General features: G+C 41.1%; 2 protein-coding genes across 5 annotated transcripts in view; one reads left to right on the top strand and one right to left on the bottom strand.

Annotated features, from left to right (window-relative positions):
- Window positions 1-1,312, top strand: part of ampd2a (adenosine monophosphate deaminase 2a) — a 41,263-nt gene extending 39,951 nt beyond the window's left edge. For all 4 annotated transcript variants that reach the window (XM_082139008.1, XM_082139010.1, XM_082139009.1 and 1 more), the window contains one exon: window positions 105-1,312. In XM_082139008.1, coding sequence (XP_081995134.1) covers window positions 105-356 — 252 coding nt within the window. In that variant the 3' untranslated portion in view covers window positions 357-1,312. The remainder of the gene's footprint in view (window positions 1-104) is intronic.
- On the bottom strand, window positions 1,209-16,799 carry eps8l3a (EPS8 signaling adaptor L3a). Its single transcript, XM_082139069.1, has 21 exons — window positions 16,593-16,799; window positions 12,874-12,946; window positions 12,733-12,800; window positions 11,511-11,575; window positions 11,270-11,428; window positions 10,362-10,511; window positions 10,074-10,147; window positions 9,884-9,993; window positions 8,333-8,496; window positions 8,158-8,260; window positions 7,992-8,065; window positions 7,721-7,795; window positions 7,422-7,567; window positions 6,416-6,566; window positions 5,677-5,708; window positions 5,506-5,602; window positions 5,139-5,243; window positions 4,968-5,053; window positions 2,329-2,461; window positions 2,166-2,247; window positions 1,209-1,452 (listed from the first exon to the last, which is right to left on the bottom strand). Exons 2-20 carry the CDS (start codon window positions 12,933-12,935, stop codon window positions 2,218-2,220), a joined length of 1,884 nt encoding a protein of 627 aa, XP_081995195.1. The 5' UTR covers window positions 12,936-12,946; window positions 16,593-16,799; the 3' UTR covers window positions 1,209-1,452; window positions 2,166-2,217.
- Window positions 16,800-16,892: the final 93 nt, after the last annotated feature.

Raw genomic sequence — 16,892 nt, 5'->3', positions numbered from 1 at the left:
AAGCAGGGCTCCCAGAGTCACAGAGAACCCAGAAATATTAGGGTCAGAAACATTTCTGTGGAGTGTATAATTGTGTCCTGATCTATTATATCTGTCTGTCTCAGGCTAAGGGTTATTGGCTGGGTCCCAACTACAACAAAGAGGGTACGATCAGTAACGACATTCGGCGCACAAACGTCCCCGACATCCGCGTGGCGTACCGTCACGAGACGCTGTGCGAAGAACTTCACCTCATCACCCAGGCCGTCCGAACGCAGGAGCTGGACCGCATCGAGGAGGAGGAGGACATGCTGTCTTTCACGTCCAGCCAATCCACAGCCCCGCCCACATGCTCGCCTGTCCAATCAGCACGCTAGAGAAGCCATGTCCCCGCCCACACGCTCGCCTGTCCAATCAGCACACTAGAGATAAGCCATGACCCCGCCCACACGCTCGCCTGTCCAATCAGCACACTAGAGAAGCCATGACCCCGCCCACACGCTCGCCTGTCCAATCAGCACACTAGAGAAGCCATAACCCCGCCCACACACTCACTACAGAACGCCACAGCACCAAGACCAAAGTGACATTCCCTACGTCAGTGTTGATCTCATTTCAGTGCATGTTTAGAGACGTTTCAGCTATGCATCAATATAATGCAACGAGCACGAGTGTTTGTGTCATTACACCTCCGTCACGAGCGCCGTGATGACATCACCGCTCCCTCACGTGCCTTTTACTTTAGCTACTTTTATTTTGAAGCTTTGGCTTTGATTGTAACTTACTGTGAACGTGTCTTTTTTTTAGTCTCTCGTTCTATAAACTGTTTAATTTCTTCATCAATTCGAAGGATTTATTTTCTCTGATGGCCGAACTGTTCAGATGTGTGTTTACGAGTTTCCTCCGGTCCTGCAGGAGGCGCCGTTGAGCCCTAAACCCTAAACCTCCTGTGCGCTAAACGCTGGGGAGTTCACATGTCTATATGAAGGTAGTTCACGTAGATCTCCTCGTACACTCGACATGTATGCCTGACAGTAGTTTTAGTTGAACATTAAACTGACTGTTAATCTTCACACAATATAGTGATTTTCCCACTAATAAATCGCACAAATCATGAGATCAAAAACAGCACGATTTGTAGAGATTAGCATGCGGATCGAGCAGACACAGAGCAAAGCATGAGGTTCCACATGCTAGAGAGCAAATGATCACAAGTAATGGTACAAAAATATATATGTATATCTTTATTTTTTGTGAATGAAAAAGTTAGTCTACAGCAGTTCTGATCAGAGTATTTTGTTCATATCAATAAAGCATGTGTGCATTCAGTCTCCTCTGGGTTCTTGATCATCTTTGCATCAAACCTAAAAACAGTGATAATAATATACAAATCAGACGCTCCTGATCTTCAAAACCAGCTCTGATTACCAATAAATATGAATTTAATATTCAACGTCCTTCAGCATCCATTAAAGGAACACTCCACCGTTTTTTTAAATAGGGCTTATTCGCTTTCTTTCCTACATTTAGATAGGTGGGCAAATGCATTTTTGTCTCAGTGCATGCATTGTTTTAGTTTGACAGGGTCGGCGCTAGCTTAGCTTAGCACAATGAATGGAATCCTTTGTTGCCAGCTAGCATGTCCTGAGTAAAAGTGATATAAAAATTAAAAAAAACCCACCTAATTACTTCTTGTGGCCTGCGTATTCACAACAAGTACAAATAGTGATGCAGATTAACACTAGGCGATTTCCTAGGCAGATATTGACTTATATATTAAGGACTATATTAGGGGGAAGCACAGGCGAAGCACTGCTACTTGGGCGTGATATCTCTGCGCCCAAGTAGCAGTGCTTCACCTGTGCTTCCCCCTAATATAGTCCCAAGTCAATATCTGCATAGGAAATCGTCTAGTGTTAATCTGCATCGCTATTTGTACTTGTTGTGAATACGCAGGCCACAAGAAGTAATTAGGTGGGGTTTTTAAATTTTTTATATCACTTTTACTCAGGACATGCTAGCTGGCAACAAAGGATTCCATTCATTATGCTAAGCTAAGCTAGCGCCGACCCTGTCAAACTAAAACAATGCATGCACTGAGACAAAAATGCATTTGCCCACCTATCTAAATGTAGGAAAGAAGGTGAATAAGCCCTATTTCAAAAAACGGTGGAGTGTTCCTTTAACAGCTTCAGTTGTGTGTGTGTGTTAGTGTCGGTCGACGGGAAGTTAGCGGCCTCAGATCATTGGTCTCACTTCACTGGCCACCTGGAGAGAGTGAACATGACGTTGTGTGAATATGACATCAGATACTTCAGTATGACATCATGTGTGTAACGATGACCTCACCGCAAGGGCCGACTTGACGTTCTGCAGCTGGTAGAAAACTCGTCCGCCCTCCTCGGGACAAACAGTCTTGAGCTCGTCACGTGTCATTCCCAGCAGCATGGAGCCGGTGACGCCCCCTAAACACCGGACCGTACTGACACACACACACACACACACACACAGTTTAACAACACAAACATTTTATTATGTGACATCTGAGTTCAGATTAACAAACTAGCATGCCAGTGGTTCTCAACTGGTCTGGCCACATTTTCCCATGGTCATTAAAGGATTAGTTCACCCCCAAATAAAAATGTCCTAATAATTTACTCACCCCAATGCCATCCAAGATATCCATGTCTTTCTTTCCTCAGTGGGAGAGAAATTATGTTGTTTGAGGAAAACATTTCTGGATTTTTCTTCTAACAAGAGCTGATCAACAAACGGACAGGGAACTACGTCATCATGTTGAAAGGTCACGCCGGCGTCGGCAATACTATTTGAACTACCATTCATATTCATCAGAATGTTATTCACATACTATTCATATTCACTGAATACTATTACTATATATATAATAGCAAACAATACTATTTGAACTATCCTCCTACGTACGGTCGCATTGTAAACAGTGGGGCGGTACTTCTGCCGGCGCCGGCGCGACCTTTCAACGTGATGACGTAGTTCCCTCTCCGTTTGTTGATCAGCTCAATCCCAACTATTGAAGGTAAAAAGTCTATAAATTATTAATTTTTTATTAAAATGACCTATCGTTTCACTAGATAACAACCTCTTCTTCAGCTGTGATCGTGTACAGCCCGTTTAAACACTTCAAAGACTTTTGAAATGATGGGAACCAATGAAGTCCATTGTTAGAAGAAAAATCCAGAAATGTTTTCCTCAAAAAACATAATTTCTCTCCCACTGAGGAAAGAAAGACATGGATATCTTGGATGACATTGGGGTGAGTAAATTATTAGGACATTTTAATTTTGGGGTGAACTAATCCTTTAAGCGCGACCCAAAGTTTTTAGGAATTTGAACCAAACAAATTTAGTTCTCAAAAATGGTTGACATGCACAGAGATACCGTTCCTTTTTACTTAACATACACACACACTGTAAGAACGATAGTAATGAGGCTATTAAATAACAAACCCAAACTAGTATTAAAGTTAGCATGTTGGAATGAACCACCACAGTCATCAAAAAATAACAGAATAATAACAAAATAACTGGAAACTACAGTTACCGTTGTAAATACAATAATAACATGAACTGTTAATAAAACATGCACAAAGATCCTGGTGAAGTTAGACGGAATAAACATATAATGCATGCAATCCTCCCCAGCTAAAGGCCAATTTATACTTCTGCGTCGAGTGTACGTCGTAGGCGACGCCGTCGTGAGCATTTATACTTCTGCGAATGTCTGTGTTGCTCTGCAGTTACACCGCCGAAACGCTAGTTGGCACGGGTGGGTTTTAATGTTCCAGTTCCACTGTGTTTACATTCCTCGCGGCTGTTTTGAGTTTAGGTTTCTACGAGCAATGACGACTGAAGGAGTCATACAGATGGCTGTATTTCCGCACTTCTTCAAGCAATCTCTCGGTCACTTGGTCTATTTCCATGGCTCTTCACTGATCTTCGGAATTTAAAAATGGCGGGCGGGCGGTGCAGAGTGCAGAAGATCATTCCGGAAATGCGTAGGAGGAAACGCGATGCTATCCAGCCGACCAATCACTGATCTTGCGGTCCGCGTCGCCGCGACGCGTAGTTACATTTTTGAGGAGGTGCGCGTCAGGGTACGGCGAAGGGTACGACGTATGGTACACGTCAATGCGTATGCTACGCCGTACCTTCTACGCGCACCCGACGCAGAAGTATAAATTGGCCTTAAGTCATGAAATGGCCAAAAAGTACCAATACATCACGTATTGGTACTTTTTGGCCATTTCATGACTTATTGTTGACTTAAAAATAAACTTGCCTTATGATGACTCATAATTTCATTGGCTCTTTAAGATTTGTCGTTGTTGCTCTTTATGATATCCAGCGCGCGCCGCGAGCACAGGAACGTCTGACAGGACAGACAAGCTCGTTTTTCTGAGGTGAGAGACTTTTGATTTCAGATACTGGATCAGTACAACGCGTTTCTCTCTGTAGTTAAACTGCGTCTGACAGAAACCGCTTCCACGCAACATAAAAGACTTTCATTAGACTTTTTTTCCCTCCAATTATGCTTTTTGTTGTCTTTGACTACACACTCCGCGACCAACTCAAAACGTTCTTGCGACCCACCAGTTGAGAAACACTGTAGTATGCAGTGTGTATTATGTACTCAATACCCAGATTATCAACTACATTTCTAAATGTGCATCGTGTGAGACCGTAAGGCACCAGGAGTCGTCGTGATTTTCAAACATTTTAGGTTTTGACTCATTTCAAAACAAATTATTTAATAACGTGCAGTATTATCCAATATGCAAATTAGGTAAATGAATTAAACATGCATCTTAATTAGGTCATGTGACAGTGCAGAATACTATTACTGTTTGAAATGGTTATTGTTTTGCATACTAGTTTCACACACTATTTATTTTTTAAACCATATGCATTACTCAGTATATACTGTGCAGTACACTAACACATTTTCCTCACATTTTACTGAAGCCCTTGTGCTCCAGCCAGGCCCGGACCTCCTCCGGACGGGATTTTCTGGTGAGTGCTGGTGCAGATGGAGTTTCCTGCGGGTCATGGGGTGAAGTTTATGATTGTGAACATGTGTAACTCAGATCAACAGGACTAGACACATACGTCACGTATACGTACAGGTTTGGCCTCCTGCTGTGGAAGCTGAAGCATGTTGTTGGGGACGTAACCGACCTGCCCTTTCTGATTCCTCACCTTCCACCACTGCTTAGACATGTCCAACAACTACAACACACACGCTCAATCCTCAGAAACCATTTTCTCAAAAACAAGTTATTACAGAGTCAAGTCACCTTCATTTATATAGCGCTTTTAACGATATAGATTGTTTCAAAGCAGCTTTACAGAGATAATAGGAAATTACAGTAACATAGATGGTTTTGGCTTTACAGCAGATCTAGAATAAAGTTATTGTCCAGATAAAGTTAGAAAGTCAGACACTATATAAACTCTAAATCTCTTTGTCTTTGTGTCTGCAGTCGCTCACCTGCAGTTCTTCACCTTTACTGATGGTGAGCTCACGAGCGTTACGCGCGGAAAAATCAAACACCGCTCGCATGTAGCTCACCGGCAACTCCTCCGAACTGCAAAACACACACCGTTACACACTCAAAGTACAGCAGGAGATCTACACTAAAATACTGAAGTATATCCGTACCTTTCCTCAGGTTCCTCTGGTATTTTGTTGCTCTACACAAAGAAACAGAAGCAAAAAACTATTAAAGCATTTTAATTAAATGTTTCTCATGTAATTAAAGGGATAGTTCCCCCAAAAATGAATATTAGCCCATGATTTACTCACCCTGAAGCCATCCTAGGTGTATAAGATTCTTCTTTCAGACAAACACAATCAGAGTTATATTAAAAAATGTCTCGGCTCTTCCAAGCTTTATAATGGGAGTCAATGGGCTTTTTTTTTTTGTAGAGTAAAGCGATGAGTAACACTTAAACTTGACGCACAACGTAATGGTGAACGTGGTTGCCCAGTCCTGTTTGTTTGAATCGTGAGAGGCATCAACGCTTAAGCTACTCCTACATCTACATCATACATCATCAAGTGTTACTCTTGTGGCGTAAGTCGACTTGCATACGGCCGTCTGCCGGAAGCTAGTTATTTTAGTCCATAAAGTTTTAAACATGGATATTTTTCTTACACGAACGCATCGCTTCACTGCAGAAGGCACTTTTATCATGGGTGGATTATACCCATTGGCTACCCATCGACTCCCATTATAAAGCTTGGAAGAGCCAGAACATTTTTTTAATATAACTCTGATTGTATTCGTCTGAAAGAAGAATGTCATACACACCTAGGATGGCTTGAGGGTGAGTAAATCATGGGCTAATTTTCATTTTTGGGGGAACTATCCCTTTGAGTGCTCAGTGTGTGTTTGTACCGTTTGTCGTGTCACAGATTGTCGTGGAGGCTCTCGGCTGCTGGTGTGTGTGTTGGTCGGCTCTGGGTTTCTAATGGCCGGCGGCTCCCAGCCGTCATCAAACACCGGCGTGAACGTGGGAATATCTTCATCATCCTCCGGCCATTTGGTGCTTCATCAGACACACAGAAACATGATGTGAAGAGACCAGCCTCTGTCAAGTCAATTTATATAGCGCTTTTTAAAACTCTATCAGTGACGGAATGGAGAAAAACCATCGTGTGAAACCAGACTCAGTCTCTCAGTTCTCCTCTGGCACACGAACCAAAAGTGTATGATTATGATTCAGGCAGCATTACAGGTCTGAAGTCAGATTATCAGAACATTCAGAATATTATCCAGTTCCCTCTGGTTGAAGTTCACGCCGGTATGGAGAGTTTGTTGAGGATCAGTGCCGATGCTGTCGTGTCAATGAGGCCTTCACAGGGAGAGTCTAGTGGACACACTCTCTGCTGACACTTCAGGGATGTGTTGTGGTCATGTCTAGGCTCAGGTCTGTCTTGGGGTTTTCTCTGTCCGACGTGTGTGTGTGTGTGTGTGTGTGAGTGAGTGAGTGAGTGAGTGAGTGAGTGAGTGAGTGAGTGAGTGAGTGTGAGTGTGTGTGTGTGTGTGTGTGTGTGTGTGTGTGTGTGTGTGTGTGTGTGTGTGTGTGTGTGTGTGTGTGTGTGTGTGTGTGTGTGTGTGAGTGAGTGAGTGAGTGAGTGAGTGAGTGAGTGAGTGAGTGAGTGAGTGAGTGAGTGAGTGAGTGAGTGAGTGAGTGAGTGTGTTTTACCTGGGGATGTTCCAGGCGTCTCCCAGCGACTGCCACAGATGGTCCTCCTCCGCCGTGTGTGTGTGTGTGTGTGTGTGAGTGAGTGAGTGAGTGAGTGAGTGAGTGAGTGAGTGAGTGAGTGAGTGAGTGAGTGAGTGAGTGAGTGAGTGAGTGAGTGAGTGAGTGAGTGAGTGAGTGAGTGAGTGAGTGTTGTACCTGGGGATGTTCCAGGCGTCTCCCAGCGACTGCCACAGATGGTCCTCCTCCGCCGTGGCCTCCTCGCTGAGGAAGAGGATACACTCCGGCTCAAACAGAGGAGCCACGATAGATGGAGGGAGATCCTCATTACAGTGAAACACTATCTACCCACACACAGATATAAACACATGTGAGCTAAAGAACAATGTGTTCACAGACAGACATAGATAGATAGATAGATAGATAGATAGATAGATAGATAGATAGATAGATAGATAGATAGATAGATAGATAGATAGATAGATAGATAGTCTCACCAGGTCCAGTATAGAGAACAGACAGTGTGCGAGTTCAGCAGCGCTGGGGTTTTCAATCTTTCCCTGCAGTGTGCCCTGATGAACAGATTATTCGACATAATTATAATAATAATACAATATAACATAATAATCTTTGTGATAAATATCTTTAAAATAAATATTTATACATATTAAATTAAACAAATATTAACAGTTATTTAATATATAGTATATAGGTATAATTTTTGTAGTATACAATATCAAATGACACGGAGCAGTATCTCTCACACACCAGCAGGTTAAAGGCCATCTTGACTTTCTGCAGACAGACTGTGAACTCTTCATCTGACGGCAGTCCCTTCACCACTTACAGATGAGTACAGATGAGAGGAGACACGTCAGCAGAGCATTCATAAACTCATCTCATCCGATCCAGTGATACGAACCGTTTCTCTCACCTTTCTGCTTTTTCTTCTTTTTCTTTTTGTCCACTTTAGGGGCGACGGCTGTCAGTCTGTCGGCGAAGGCTTCGATGTCGTTAATGAGATGATTCAGGATGTCCTGCACACAGACGAGTCGTCTTTATCTCTCATCTAAACATCAACACTGCACGATTCAGTCACAAACACTCACCACGTTCCTCTCTCTCTCGGTGTACGGCCTCTGAGGGGGCGGGGGCGGTCTCGGGGGCGTGTCTTCTACACGAGGGGGCGGAGGCTGTCTCGGCGGCGGAGCCACTATCTTCATATAGGTGGAGTTATTTCTGGAGGCGAGGGGAGTTGGGGCGGCACTCTCATCTGGACAGCACAGAAAAACAGCGCTTTTAAATATGAAAAGTACATACTGCGCTGGTGATGGTAAAGTACATACTGTGTACTATTGATACCACATGATAAATTCACATTCTCATCCAAAGTGCAAGAGATTGTGGGTAATATTAGTCCAAAGAGCAAGCAGGGACACATAGGCTGATAGCATACTTCCCTACTATATAGTAGGTGAAAACACTATGTGACAAAAGTAGTATGTCCGAATTCACAGTACTCATAAAAGAGTCTGCAAAAAGTCCCCGGATTAACTACTACTACAACAACTTCCTATTTCAAAATATATATCATCATATTTAGATATCACCTAGGCATAACTCGGCACTAGGCATTTGCTAGGGGGTTCTGCGTAATTGCAAGAGAGCTAACTCCTAAGTCTCCAATGTTCTGATGGTGAGATGTGACATGTCCATGTTTCTATATGCGGTTGCTAGGGTACTCTAAATGGTTGCAAGGGTGTGGCTAGACAGTTACCAGTTCCCATGTCTCTGTGATGTTCTGGTGCTGAGATATGGCTTATTCATGCTGCCGTAAGGTTGCTAGGACGCTGTAAATGGTTGCTAGGATGCGGCTAGACAGTTTCCTAGCTGAAACTAATAGACTGGGTGTGTAATTGGATATTTGAAGACTTCTTGCCAGTCTGAGTCAAAAAAGGCCACTCACTTTTCTCTACGATATTCTGATCCAGAGATATCTCTCTCACCTTTTTTAAATGTAAGTCTATGGAGTGGTTGCTAGGGTGCTGTTACTGGTTGCTAGGGGGTGGCTGTAACATTGTTGTGTCACTGCTTATTGGCTGCTTGCTAGGAGTCTCAAATGAGCTCACCTAAAAGCCATTCTCATCTGGATATATGATCTCACAAAATTTGTGCCAATGTTAAGTGTCTTGTGAGCCGAGAGATCCTGGACGAGCCCCCATTTGCCCACTTTTTTTCCCAGTTTTTCGCCCACCGTGCAAACATCATACACCCGATCGGTTATAAAAGTCAAAGCAATGTTCTCCTCAATGAGCCGCATGATTTAACACCTCATTCATGGGTCTACGACAAACGGTGTGGGACGAGTTAGGTGGTGAAGTTTTGTACGGAAGTAGAAGAAACATGTGAGATAACAATAGAGTGCCTTACTTTCTTTACATTTTACATTTATGCATTTGACAGACGCTTTTATCCAAAGCGACTTACATTGCATTTCAAGGTACACATTTTTACATTCTTATCAGTTCTTGCTTTCCCTGGGAATCGAACCCGTGACCTAGGCGTTGCAAGCGCCAACGCTCTACTGTTTGAGCTATAGAAAAGCAACAACCTTTCCAACCACCACTTACTAATAATACACCGTTCTGGTATTATCTCACCATAATCCGGAGCGGCCCACTGTTCTGGAGGAGGTCTCGGAAGAATCAGCTCGGCTGGAGGAGAGGCTCTTCGTGAATTTCTTGGCATGGCGTTTCCTACACCGGCTTTACTGCAGAATCAAATGACAAATTTGTCACCACGATATTTGGAGGTCATTAGTGATTGGTTGGACAGGATTCATCAGCTAACCTGATGTTACTCTGTCTGTGATCATCCCTCTTGTTCTGAAGAAGCCGATCCAGATCTTTCTTCAGATAATCTGCCTGAACGACACATAAAATCAGTCGTTTATCATCAGAGTCAAGTTAAAGTCACATTTATTTATATAGTGCTTTTTACAATACAGAGTGTTTCAAAGCAGCTTTACAGAGATAACAGGAAAATAATGCAACAAAGTTTGTTTCCAGAAGAAAATAGCGTCACAGTCCAGCTTAAGTAAGTTCAGTGATGGTTCATTTTTGTGAGTTGTGAACTCACCCTGAGAGACTCGCTCTGGAACATGAAGACGCTGACGGCCCGACTGCCCCGGTTCTGGATGGAGACGGTCAGGAGAGATTCGTACGGGCTCTCGTCCAGAACCGCCTTCAGATCCACAACGCTGTTCAGCGGCCACGACTCCAGCACCTCCTGAAACATCACAGCGAGAGCGCTTTAATATCTCAACGCTTTCAACCAGTCAGTCTTCTGCTTCCACTGAGAGTTTCATATACCAAGGTATATTTTAAAGGTGCAGTGTTTAAGTTTTAGCAGCATCTAGTGGTGAGGATGTGAATTGCACCCAACAGAAGTTATGGTGACCGACAGGAAGTGATGTCGTCTTCTGAGACAGCAGAGAGTAGCCAGTTGAGCAATGAGGTTTCTTTACAAAGATTAATTAAGAAATCATGTTTACTTAATTATTCAGTAAAACGATGTGTTATTGCGAATATTATTGTTACTTGTTCATCGTGTCAGTGTTTTATTCGCTGACTTTAGCTGAAGCTTCTTTACACGAAGAACAACATAGTGACGAAACGCGTTTGTCCATTCAGGGCTACCGTAGAAACATGTCGATGTAAGCGGACTCGCGGTGTGTGTAGAGAGAAATGACTCATTCTAAGCTAATAAACACATAACGCTTCATTATGTAAGCTCTTTATACACCACTGAAAACATAGTTATGCATATGATATTGCATTTCTGTCAACAGATCCTCCTAAATATTACACACTGCACCTTTAAAGTACCATGATACCTTTAGGTACTATTTTGTTCTTATACAATGGTATTTTACATGGCACTGTATGGTACAGAATATCATGTTTTTTCAATAAATTTGGTATGGTAAAACCACGGTATTTGGGTTCACTTACACCGTACTTTAAAGTATGTCATAAGAGATTCACCTTGCTCTCGATGTCAAGGAGCATCAGCGATCCGTCCCGCGCCTCCAGGATCACGTCTTGACCCCACACACGCCCCGTAGCGTCCAGGTACTTCAGCCGCTCCACACAGTCGTCCACGTCACACACCTGCCGCCCGTCCAGCTCACAGGTGAACAGATGCTGTGGAGGAGAGAGGAAGAGTGAGTGAACGGGCATGTGTGGGTCACATGACGACGATGATGATGATGACGATGATGTTCACCTCCACTCGGTGCTGGAACTGATGCATCTGTCTGTTAATGGACTCCGCGTATTCCTTCCTCTGATCTACAGAAAACACACAATCATCAAACATACAATAACACAAACACAATGACAAACACACACAAATACACAATCATCATCATAAACTCACAAACACAATAACAAACACACAAATATACTATCATCAAACACACAAATAATGAAACACCAGTACAAAACTATAATATGAATAAAACATTTAAATGAATTAAAATATATGTATATATATGTAAATAACATTTATTATACATTAAACAAGTTATATCTATACAATATGCTACTTTGATATTTAATATATAGTGAAAATGTAAATCAAATATATAAAAATATTATAATTAGTGGCGTCAAATCGATTAATCGTGATTATTCACATCTAACAAAAAAGTTAGTTTTTACACAGAGAATGTTATATATATATATACGTGTGTGTGTGTGTGTGTGTGTGTGTGTGTATATGCAGACAAGCACAAACAGACATATATACTGTGTATATAATATATATAGCAGAATTACACATTACATACACAAACTTTTATGTTAGATGCGATTAGTCCTGATTGATTGAATTGACAGCAATAATTATAATTTGTTTAATAAATCATATATTTAGCTTCAACCTATTTAGTATGTAGCATTTATCATTTTAATATCCATAAAATAAAATAGCACCATACACAAATATCCACAATACATGACAAACACCAATATTAAGAGCAATATAATTCACATAAATATACAATAACAATCAATAACACACCATGAATAAACAAACACACACACACAATAATAAACATTAGCACATAAATGTACAACACACAATAAACACCTCAAATAGACACACATTAACAAACATAAACTCACAATACAAACACACACACAAACTCATAGCAAACACATCATACACACCGCACATATATTAAACATCAAAAATACACAACCAAACACCGAGAATTGTTTTGGTTTTGTTTTGTCAGCTTTATGGGACTCGATCTAATTCTATTTTTGAAACTAATTCAGTTGATAAAACGTCCGATAAAACGTATTATTATCATTATCTGTGTCCAGCGTCCAGTCATGAACGCGTCTATAAATAGCACACAGTTATGTAAAGGTTAAATGACTAACATGAGATTAGCCGTGTGTTAATGATCCACTGGTGACGTCACAGGACCAGTACTCACTGTATATTGATTTAGCGCTGGGTCTGGATAGACTCGACCGCACCGAGGACGTCTCATCCGCCGTCACGCTACATGAGATGACACAGTTAAACACACATCTGATCTGTTTGATATTATATTAATATCATATCTGCCCCTCACCTGGACCGCAGCGAATCTGGGTAACCGCTGGACCAGCCGAACGGACTCGAACCCTGCAGCATGACTACAGCACCTGGGCACAATGTCAATCCCCACTATATCACAGTAACACTAGCAAACAAACCTACTGTGATCATACCGCGGTACTGCGATGGATTCAACTTGTAATACCAGGGTATTTTGATATATACATGTATACAGGGCCTAATACTTTTTGCCACACCTGCCAATGGCCAATGACTTAAAAAATTTACCAGGAATAAATATTTTTTACCGGCCATGCAACCGTTTTTGCAAAAAGAGGCAGTAATGACAAAATACCAGTCAAAATTCACAATTATCCATTTCATTTTCGATACCACAGCTATACTAGCCTAACTTATACAGGCCTTGATCTAAAACATTAAGACAAATAATGAGTCAGTAATAACACACAGAAATACAATATGACAAAGATACATGAAATAAACTGTGCTTTTCAGGTTTTTAAGGAAGATCTAACAGTAGCTTTCGGGTACAGAAATTTAATAATCTATAAGTAATCAAATGTAAAATAACTTCACTGTATAAATTAAACAGATTAATCCTTATTTTATGTTTAAAAAGTTATTCAGAAAAGAGCAGCGAGTGATTTTCTCAGTCTTCTGTTAACTTAAAGTGACAGCAGCCTAATAAACCTGCTGCTGTCTGTCATTAAAGATTGAATGCACGGATTCAATATACTGTTACACATGCGTTTTCTTTCTTTCAACTACTTACGTTCACTTAAGACGTGGTAGATTTTCCCTAAACTGAACTACGTACCTGGAACCTAATTACCTGGGGCGTCTACAGTCGACTCTTAAAGGAGAACTCCGGTCAATTTTAACATTGAGCTAATTTTTTTGTAGTCGAGTTCACGCGCATATGTTTAGTTACCTATGATCACGCGCATGAACTCGACAATCGACTACTTTGGACTTCAACCGAAAACAGGATGTAAATACAGGTATGAGCGCTGGCCGAATTAACTTCATTTTTCTTCATATCTTTCACATCTACTGCAGTCAGATTCACCCGTGTTAACTCTAAAGGAATCACTCACATTGGCTGGGCACTTGTAATGACACATCAAGGATGTTAAGAGGGTAAAAGCAGGTTTAAAATATGCCCCATTGAAGTCAACAGGGTGCAAATTTTAAAAAGAGGATAACACAGTGTAGGCAACACCGATTTTTGTTGTTGTTCTCTGTATTGAAAGCACTCCAAATTTACCAAAAAATGAGCTCAATGTTAAAATTGACCGGAGTTCTCCTTTAATACGCTGATTTCACGCAGCCGCCATTTTGAAATCGAAAGTGAGGCTCCGGTGGGAAAAACCCCGGAAGTAAAGATAAACAACAATGCCTTTGGACTACCAACTTGAAGCTGCTGCCGCGATTTACTCTATTGGATGTTAATATCCAATATAGGATATGTATATAGTTCATTCCTGCTTCTTTTTTTACTTTTTGAATTATAAAAAAAAAATATTTTATTTATAAATGAATTTCACTGTATATAGTCTAAAGTATAAAAGAAATGTATGTACAGTTTTAGAATTGACACACCATCATTAAACACAACAATACGCCATCACATTCACGACTCTCCTGTGATTAAAAACACTTCCGGTTTTCTTCCCACCGGAGCCTCGCTTTCGATTTCAAAATAACGGCTGCGTGAAATCAGCGTATAATCAACAACTGGCTTCGAGTTCCTTACCCTAACTCATTCCCCTAACTAACTTGCTGCAGACAGACTTCAGCAAATGTCCTTTAAATGCTTTAATCACGGCCAGAAGAGTTCTCGAGTAGTTCTCAGAGAATCTCCCCCAAGAAGAAGCACGGCCGGAGGATCTCAGACAAATTTCAGAGAGAATCCCACCAGCAAACACGAATACAACCTTTTTTATAAAATAGGGGTATGCTGAAAATGACATGATACATTACATAATTTCCCTACAATTTGATTGGTTCTTCATATGCAAACCCTTCTGTTGCTAGGTAGAGGCAAACTAGGCATCTGTCTAGTTTCATCTCCCATATTTGTTATTTTTACACTCAAACAACCAAAGTTTCACAAGTTTTCGCCAAAGGGGAAACATACATTTAGCCAAAGAACAGAACGTCTTAGCACATTCTGTTAGAATGTTCGAATCATGGTTAGTTTAAAAGATAGTTTACTCTCTTATCTATTAAAAATACATCTCAGACATAACCGACTATGTTTACTAGGATACTTTGTGTGAATTTGTCCTTTTAAGCGCAAGAATTGTGAAAGAGAGCTCAATTCAGTACTCGCACACTTCGGATGTTTGCGCACAGAAAACGCACGAGTAACGAATTGAGTTTGCTTTCGCCGCTTCTTGCGCTTGAAAATTTTAATTGGCAAGGCTTAAACTTGTTGTGACGCAGCGCTGGCCTTTCAACTGTCCCGAGCGGCGTTCACGTTTGTTCATGTTCTCACAGCATTGCATTGGTAGAATTCATAAAAATGTTATCGGCACACTGGTGATTGTTTCATACAGTATACTCGCCAACACAGATTTTTACTCACATTTGTCGCTTGGCATTGTTTGCTTTAGGCCCTGCATGGACACCACAATATTTACACTGTCCTCTAAGGTACCTCAAAGTATACCATGGTAAAATCGTTAAAAAAGTACAATGGTATCCTTGGAAGTACACTGAAGTGCCATGGAATAGCTCTCAAAGTACCATAGTGTTACCATGGGATGCCATCACTGTGCCATTGTAAAGTATGGTATTTTTGTGACTATACCACAGTATTTACATGGTACTGTACAGGTTAAGAACGTTGTGGTTTTTACACTTTTATGGGAATACCATGGCATATTTCAAAGTACCATTTGATACCATCACAGTACCATGGTACTTTTTGAGAGTATACCACAGTACTGTATTGTTTTTTCAACGTATATTTTTATAATAACGTATTATACTTTAGTACATTTGCATGGTACAAGAATACCAAGTATTATCCTCTCTTCCAAAAACAAAGTACCATGGTATTGTTTGAAATTCCATTGAATACCATGGTATATTTGATAGTATACATAGTATACAATGATACTTTTTGGTACCATTTTGTTCATATACTATGGTATTTTACATGGTACAGAATATCATGGTTTTTCAACAAATTTGCTATGGTAAAACCATGGTACTTGGGTTCACTTACACCGTACTTTTAAATACCATGGTATTTCCAAGAACCTTAGGTAAAGTTTCATGTTATTTTGGAACATTTGCGTCGTTAAAGTGAGGAATGAACAGTGTTGAGTTACCTAATCATCTTCTGGAAATGTGCACAGGTTTATAAACTCATAAATCAAGATCTCTATAATCTGCTGTGAGGAGCGTCAAGAACATGACGTAACACTGTCCGTACGACAAGAAAACATGGAGAACGACACGACAAACCCCTAAACACTGCGAGAACGTCTCGATTCTGATAATCATCTGATGAAGATCAAATAAACCAGAATAGCTTTATATGTGATCGTGCCTGTTGGAGACCTTTGAGAAGAGCTGAAGACTTCTAAACCTTACCGAAATCTCCTGAAGACACACACCTGAGATCAGCAGTTCAACTAGTTCTGATATGATAAAGTCATCTAATAAATCCAGAAAGCACTTCCTGAGGAGATCAGATGTGTTATTGGAGATCTTTCTCACCTGTGTGTTGAGATCTTCTGTGGTTTCTCCGGTTCCTGTGTGTTAAATCATACTGAACTCGCTCATAACCAGACGTGATGGACTGAGGAAACTCCCGTCGAGGTCCAAAGTCTGACACGAGCTCAGAGCCAGTGTGTCTTAAAGGAGCTCAGAGATCAGATGGGTGGAGACGTCCACAGAAACACAACCTCACCTACATCTGAACAAACCCCTAAACTTTAGTAACAGTGAGACTTGAATAAGTGAATGGTTAAACAATCAGATTAATCTGTGCCAAATCATCGGTTTCACATTAACAAC

This window comes from Leuciscus leuciscus (assembly GCF_965113295.1).
Source record: "Leuciscus leuciscus genome assembly, chromosome: 15".
Classification (NCBI taxonomy): domain Eukaryota; kingdom Metazoa; phylum Chordata; class Actinopteri; order Cypriniformes; family Leuciscidae; genus Leuciscus; species Leuciscus leuciscus.
Note: the sequence above shows the minus strand (reverse complement) of the source record. Positions and strands in the feature narration are given on the sequence as shown.